The sequence below is a fragment of the Phoca vitulina genome, unplaced genomic scaffold (genome assembly GCF_004348235.1).
Source record: "Phoca vitulina isolate PV1807 unplaced genomic scaffold, GSC_HSeal_1.0 scaffold116, whole genome shotgun sequence".
Lineage (NCBI taxonomy): Eukaryota > Metazoa > Chordata > Mammalia > Carnivora > Phocidae > Phoca > Phoca vitulina.
In genome coordinates, this window is record NW_022589819.1 from 649,848 (window position 1) to 657,476 (window position 7,629).

At 58.9% G+C, this 7,629-nt stretch overlaps 1 protein-coding gene across 1 annotated transcript in view; it reads right to left on the reverse strand.

Moving 5' to 3' along the window:
- NOTCH4 (notch receptor 4) overlaps positions 1 to 7,321 on the reverse strand; it is a 22,177-nt gene extending 14,856 nt beyond the window's left edge. The window contains 10 exon segments of the mRNA XM_032398505.1: positions 1,105 to 1,218; positions 2,659 to 2,853; positions 3,170 to 3,325; positions 3,442 to 3,559; positions 3,561 to 3,679; positions 3,797 to 3,919; positions 3,995 to 4,342; positions 5,822 to 6,114; positions 6,300 to 6,381; positions 7,144 to 7,321. Of these exon segments, the coding sequence (XP_032254396.1) occupies positions 1,105 to 1,218; positions 2,659 to 2,853; positions 3,170 to 3,325; positions 3,442 to 3,559; positions 3,561 to 3,679; positions 3,797 to 3,919; positions 3,995 to 4,342; positions 5,822 to 6,114; positions 6,300 to 6,381; positions 7,144 to 7,201 (1,606 nt within the window). The 5' untranslated portion in view covers positions 7,202 to 7,321.
- Positions 7,322 to 7,629: the final 308 nt, after the last annotated feature.

Below are 7,629 nucleotides of genomic sequence, written 5' to 3' on the forward strand. Positions count from 1 at the left end.
TCCTTCCTTCCTTCCTTCCTTCCTTCCTTCCTTCCTTCCTTCCTTCCCTCCTTCCTTCCTCGCTCCCTCCCTCCCTTCTTACCTTCTTTTCTTTTTAGTGACTTTCTCTAGATTAATTAGGGAGTTTGTCACAGATATTTGTGACTGAGCTGTACAGGTATGATTTCATGGATTTAAACAAGAAATTTAGAGTTAATACTGATATTTAGTCTTCTCTTTACATATATAGAAATAACATCACTACAAATTGTAATGGAGAGAATCTTGTTTCAAATGGCTTGGTTTGGGGGTTCATCTACATGTTTCATTATATAATGAGGCACCAGTTTGGGGGCTTCTCAAATAGTGATTTGAGTTTCAGAACATAACAGAGAGTAACTTGGTGACTTTGTTCTTCATATAAATAAGGCATAACTGGGTATTTGTGTCAATGCTGAAAACACATTGTATCCAAAGCATAAATGTAAGTCCCGGCCCTTCCCCTCACCAGGAAAGGTGAACCTGGAGGGCTTCCCAGAGAAGACACCTGGGGCAGGTGGAGATGACAGGGGGTGATGCTCAGCCCCCTGCCAGCTGTGTGACTTTGGGCAAGCTACTCGAGCTCTCCAGTTTCATCCTCTGTAAAAGGGGAATAATGGAACCGACCTCATGGTGTCATTGAAAGGATTAAACGAGGGAATGCCTGAAAAGTACACAGCCAAGGGCCCGGCCTGGAGTAGTCAATAAACATGCATTATCATCAGAGCAAGGAACAGAGGGGTCCGGGGAAGCTGGAGAAGGAAGGCCTGGGGCAGTGTTCCCCGGGTTCAGGGTGAGCAGCGCCAAGACCAGCCCGGGATCCCCAGGAGCAGGGAGGGCACACAGAAGACTCTGGAGGAGGGCTAGAAAGGGTGGTTTGGGCAATTTGGCAGGACAGAGATGAAGGTGGGTGAGTACCCAGGGAAGATTTGGGGAATGTAAAAGAGAGTTTGGGGAGCAGAGGAGTTGGAGAAATGGGGGCCTCCTTGGCCAGGCCAGAGTGAGCTTCAAGAGGCTTGGCGTGATCCCGGGGCCTGACTGTGGGGCAGGGGTGGGGCCGGGGGCTGGAGTGGGCTCTGCACTCACCGGGCAGGCACTCACACTGGAAGCCGTTGAGCAGGTCGTGGCAGTCCGCCTGGTTCAGGCACGGAGCCGAGGCACACTCATCCGTCTCCACCTCACACAGCTGCCCTTCCAAGCCTGAGGACATGGAGGTGTGGTGCGGGCTGAGGCTCAGCCAGGTCAGCCCCGCCTGCGCTGGCTGCTCGCCCCTTCTGCCCCGGAGGCCAGGGTTCTAGAAAGAGCACGTGCCCCCATCAGGCAGCCCCTCCCAGGGTGCCCTCTGCCTGCCGGTTGGGGAGATGAGCCTGGGGTCCTGCTGCTCTGCTGTGTGTAGCCCTGCCCCCTTCAGCTGTGAAAGCTCAGGGAGCAGGACCCCTGCTGGGACCTGTGGGGGCAGCAAGGAAGTACCTTTTGGGGCCATTCTCTGCATAGAAGGTGGGCTCACCCGGCTGGGCTCATGAGCCTGGAGGTCCTCAAGGTACAAATGAGACAAATGGGCATCTGCTTGGAGGTGAGTCAAGCCTCTTGTTCTACCTGAGCAGGCCTCTGTGCCAGGGAGACCAGGAATCCCCAAGGGGGGGGTATTTGAAGGGCATTTGGGGAGTTTTTGGTCCCATATTTGTCCCGTATCTTCGGGCTTGTCCTGGTATCCACAGTCTCACCCTGAACTGAAACTGGATCAGCTTCCAGACCTCAGCTGCCTCCCACTTCTTGCCTTGGGAGTCTGCTTCTGAAGTTCCTTAGTATCTATCCCTGTTCCTTGGATTGCTGGACCGTTTTCTCTGCTTTTGACCTTGGATGCTGCTCAGTTGAGAAAGGCTGTTTCGTGTAGTGGTTAAATCTACGGAAACCCTGGGTTTGACTCACAGCCCTGCCACTAACCAGCTGGACAACTCCCTTAACCTCTCTGTGCCTCAGTTTCTTCATTTGTAAAATGGGCACAGCAACAATGCTGACCTCATAGGATTGTTGCAAAGATGACAAAAGGCAGGTCAGATGCTCAGGTGGTACCTGGCACAAAATAAGCTAGTATTTTTCTGGTTTCATTCAGCTGCCTGGTATTGGCTCTGTCTCTATGTCCCTGGGGAGACTTTTCTCCCCCTTAGAACTAGCTTGGAGGTAGGTATAGCCTTGTGGCACTTTTTTTTTTTTCTGTTGTACCAAATACAAGCACACAGGCCCTGTGGGATTTTAAGGGTTTACTCGATCTCTACAGGGGAGAGTTTTTCTGTGATTAGGAGGAACATTCTGAGTTGGCATGAGCAGAGGCTGGTGTTCTGCTCTCCCTTGACCGGCTTCCGTGTACAGCGGAGCAGGCTGTGCACTTTACAATGACTATGAAATGAATGCTCTCCCCCTCACCCCCAGACTTGAGCAGTGCACAAGCTCACTATCATCCGTGGCAGGCCTTCTCCTAGGAGCCTCGGTTTCCCCGAGTTTTTATCTGGGGTGGGGAGATGAAAAGCATTCTTTTGTAACTGTCCCCCCAACTGGCCTGGGGCCGTTTGTGTTCTGCAGGGGTCATGCCTGGGGCGTTCAGGGTTAGCCCCCTGGTCCTCTACCCCATGCATCTGGTACCTGGCGGGCAGAGACAGTGGAAGGTGGCAAGCAGGTCCAGGCAGGTGCTGCCGGGGTGGCAGGGCTGGGACAGGCACTCATTGTGATCAGCCTCGCAGCGGGAGCCCGTGTAGCCAGGGGGGCAGAGGCAGTCAAAGGAACCAGGGGTGTTGAGGCAAGAGCCGCCGTGTTCACAGGGACTGGGGCCTTGCTGGGCTGGGAGGAGAGAAGAGTCAGGAGTCCGCGGGGGCCCGGCGTGGAAGGGCAAGGAGGCCGGACTGCCAGGGAAGGCGTGAGGGCCTGTTTGTGGCAGATGAGAGCAAATCAGAGAAAGAGCCGGTGTCTTTAAGATGGAGAAGGACTAAAAGGGGCCTGGAGGGCTGAGCATTGGTGAGAAGACTGTGTAGGGAAGGGATGCCAAATCTGGACAAAACCAGGAAAAAAGAGATGATTATATATTTCATTTGAAAAACAATTTGCAGAGGCTGCCTGGGGGCTCGGAGAGGCTCTGATGCGGGCAGCGGTGACCCACCCATCTGACACTCGTCCAGGTCCTGGTGGCAGGTGGGCCCTGAGTAGCCAGGCTGACACAGGCAGAGTGTGGAGCCCGTCAGGGGGTTGGTGCTGCACTGGGCTTCCCCGTGGCACGGCTGGCTCAGGCACATGTCCTCCATGTGGCACAGGAGTCCTGGAGGGCAGGGTGGCTGTGAGGCTCTCTGGGGCCGCTTGAAGCCCCCAGCCGCCCTCCTGGTGCCCCTCTCACTTGCCATCTCTACCGCCACCCCCCCGCGCCCGCTGTCACACCTGTGCGGCCAGGTGGGCAGAGGCAGGAGAAGGAGCCCACGCGGTCAATGCAGGTGGATCCTGGGGCACAGGTGGCAGCAAGGCAGTCATCTAGGTTCTCTTCGCAGCCTGCGCCCCCCCCAGCCGCTCACACACACGCAGTGGAAGCTGCCAGCCGAGTTCTGGCAGGTTCCCCCGTTTCTGCAGCGAGGAAGGCCCTGAGCCTCACATTCGTCCACATCTTCAGAGCAATCCCAGCCTGCGGGGGGTGGGGTGGGGAGGGGACAAAAGCTGGAGCTGGGAGCCCTGTGAGGAGGAGAGGCCAGGGGCGGACCATCTGGGCCGCAGGTGCATGGACTTGGCTTACACGACTCACCTGTCCAGGCCTCTGGGCAGAGGCAGGCATAGGTGCTCAGCCCATCCTGGCAGGTGCCCCCATTCTGACACTGGTGGCCAGCACAGTCATCTGGATTCACCTCACAGCCTGGGCCTGTGAAACCTGACAGGGTCATGAGATTAGCTGAGGGAAGGGGACCTCCCTACGCAGGGAGAGGGGCTGCAGGTGAGGACACACCTTGGGGGCAGAGGCAGAGATGGAAGGTAGAGTCTTTCCCGGGAACCAGCTGACAGGTGCCCCCATTGGAACAGCCACTAGGGGGGCAGGGTCCCGGCTGAAGGTCACAGTGTGGACCCTCCTGCCCAGTGGGGCAGAGACACCAGAAAGATCCCAGGGTGTTATGGCAGGAAGTGCCCTTGGGGCAGGGTCCGGGGTCCAGGAAACACTCGTTGATATCGTGTTCGCAGGCATGGCCCTCGAAGCCGGGTGGGCAGAGGCACTGGATCTGGGGGTGTGTGGCCAGACACACCCCTCCGTTGGTGCAGGGGTTGGCCGAGCAGAAGTCCTGAAGCTGGCACTGCTCACCTGAGGCAGACGACAGAGGGGGCTGTTGGTGGCACTGCACAAATCCCAGCTCATCCGAGGGAACCCAGCTCCCCGCCTCGGTTGTCTCTGTGGCTGATTTTCACGTTTCCTTCCCTTTCCTCCCACACCCGCTTTGCCCTGCTCCACCACCCCGTGCCTCAGTTTGGCCATTCTGGAAAATAGGACATGTAGCTGTTGGTGGGACTATGGCCGATTGGCCCTGCCTGAGAAAATCTTGGTCCTTCCTGTGGTGACCTTTCCTTGGTGGGGAGGTGAGAACCACCCCCTACCCGCCCCGCCCCCCGCCCCTGCAGGCAGGAGACTTAGCACTTTGCTGGGCCGAAGGTGGCTGTGTGCCCTTGGCCAGTTGTCTGGCCTGCCTCTTCTGGATTCCCTAATCTTTAGGTGGGTGCAGCGTTCCGGATGACGAGGAGACGCCCCTCTCAGCCGTTGGCACAGGGGCCGTGGCCGAGGTGGCGGCTGACACTGAGCTGAGTCGGCACCTCCCGAGCATCGCCCCCCGTCCTCAACGTGGACGTCAGCTGACAACCAAGGCCATGGAGAGCTAGTGCGAGGGCACACGCCTCTGCAGTGGTGGGGCTGCCACTGGGCCTGGGAAAGAGCTGCCCAGAGTCCCTGCTCGGAGCACTGGGTCTGGCAAGCTGCCACCGATGATCCTTGTCACACAGCCTGCTCTCTCGCCGCCGAGTCCTCAGGATTACCCAGGCAGTTAAAACATCGCCATGCCTGGGCCCACCCCAGACCCACTACATCAGCCTCTCTGGGATGTTCAGGGCTTTCCAGGTGATTGCTGTGTGTCGCCAAATTTGAGAAGCCTTGTTTCTAGTCCACCGCTCACAGTGCACTTTCCTGCCCCTGTGGCCTCCACTGCCCCGTCCAGTCCACTCCATCCTGGTGGGTCAGAGGAGCCTTCCACTCCAGGGGCTCTCCGCTGTTCCGCACCCCTGACCGTTTCCTCAGGCTAGCACACCCTGCCCCCCAGGGTCCTGCACCCTTGCCCCAGGGCTGCACCCCTCTTCCCAGGACTGACACCCATTCCTCTCTCTGGGTCAGATCCTTTCCACCCTCGTTACCCCTCCCACCAGCGCGTCCTTCCAGGTGCTATTATGGGCTCCCAGTTCTCAGTAATAGAGGCCATTCAGATGCCCACCACCTTGTGCTAGGCATTAACCCTCTAGCTGCTGGGTGGAGGGGCCGGGAAAGGGACCAGCATGGGGCACTAAGGGGGCCTATGGCAGTAGCCATTCACTGACGGGTTTGGAAATACTTCAGCATTTTAACCATTGGTATGGCCGGGCTGGAGAATGTCAGTCTCCGGTAAATGGTCAGCAAGAGTCGGCTTCTTGATTCTCACAGGCTCTGTCCTCAGAAGGGCTCCCTGTCACTCAGACTCCAGTTCTGTCTTTCCCAGCCCCCTGCTCCTGCCTGTCCCCTCTCCCCCACCCCTGCAGTGCTCACCTGTCCATCCAGGCAGGCAGGAGCACTGTGGGCGGCCTGAGGCCTGGATGTGGCAGCGGCCCATTTTGGAACAGAAGGAAGAACAGGGGTCCTTGAGCCGGGCCTGGCACGTCTGGCCAGTGAAACCAGAGGGGCAGGTGCAGGAGAAGCTGGGGGCCAAGGGAGAGGGAAGGCTGGGGGAGCCTGGGAGGGCGGGAAGCAGGGCTTGGCAGCTGCCCCCATTCTGGCAGAGCTGGGCATCCAGGCAGGGGTCAGGAAACTGGCATGTCTCACCCAGGAAGCCAGGGGCACACCTGAGTGGGGGCAGGAGAGAGGAAGACTCGCGTCACTGGGCCCTCTTCGCCCTCCCACCTCCCTCCTTTGCTTTCCTTTCTCTTCAGAGCCTTCACAGCCTCCCTTTCTCCTTCCTTCCCAGTACCCCCTCCGCCCTGCGCTCCCTCCCCCTTTCCAGTCTCTCTCTCCCAGGAGGCACACTCACTGGCAGGTCCCTTGTCCCTGAGATAGGTTCAGGCAGGTGCCTCCGTTGGCACAGGGTTCTGGGGAGCCCCCACAGTGCAGCACTGGGGATGGAGATGAGGATGGCATGGGACTGGGGGGCTTCGTGCTCCCTGGTTCCTCCTCTGGGTGCTCTGGAGGGACCTGCCTGCAGCAGCTCCACACATGTGCTCTCAACCACCATCCCCTCTGTTCCTGGTCCCCACGTGGGGCTCTTGCCCCAGCGCCCCCCTTCTCCCAATCCCAGGTCTCTAGATCCTCTCAACTCTTAATCCCCACCCCCTTTCCTGTTTATTCTCCAGGCTTCCAAGTCCAGCCGCGGGCTCCATCCCTGGGAAGCAGGACAACAGGGCTCAGGAGGGGGGCCCAAGGGACTCCAGGAAGGTGAATGGCTGAGACGTTGAAGGGATTTCCTCCCGGAAGGGCCCAGCATTGAGCCATCCGGGGGGTGGGGACAGCTGGACCGGGAAAGGGACTTGGTCAGCCCTTGACCTTCCCATGTCTCCATCTCCTGCTTTCTTGTCGTAGCCTCCCTTAGCAGGTGGTCAGTTTTTTTCCCTCTTCACCTCCTGAATGTGATTGCGAGGGCCTGCTGTCCCCCAGCTCCAAGGTCAGCTGGGTTCTCCCTGGGGGCGGGCATCCTCCCACCCATTCCCCTGATAGTCACCGCCCCTGGCACAGGCCCCAAAGCCTGGTTTGTGCAGCTCCAGGGGCAGAGTCCTCCCTCCCTGTGTGAAACTCTCCTCCATCCAGTGTCCCCTGCCCCCAACCCACCGACACCCTCTCAAGGAAGATGGGTCCCCCGCCTCTCCTGCCCCATGCCTCACCTCTGCTCTTGACGACTGAGTGACACAGCAACAGCAGCAGCAGTGAAGGGGGCTGCATCCCAGAGCCCCTGCCCCAAACCCAGACCCCTGGCCGCCCGGGGCAAGGACCCTGAGAGCCCTCACTGAGGCAGCAGCCACCTCCTTTGGTCCCACGGCCCCTTCCTCCTCCTCTGCCTGCTGCAAGCCTCACGTCTGAGCTGTTTCCTGAGTCACACAATGTCCTGGACACCCTAGCGATGGGAGGGGGAGGAGTGCGGGAACATTGAGGGGGATGAGGGAGGGGCCTTCTGTCCCTGACAACCCCTGGGGAGAGGGCGGGTGGGACTGTGTGGCTGGAGGGTAGGTGATAGAAGGGGAGCACCGGGCTGGCAGGGGAGGCTGGGACTGAACCCTATTGCGTGGTCTCCCCTTTCTAGAGAAGAGAATGGCAAGGTGGCTGCCCCTTGCCTTGGGAGGGTCAGGACCGGGAACAGAGGTGTGGGGTGC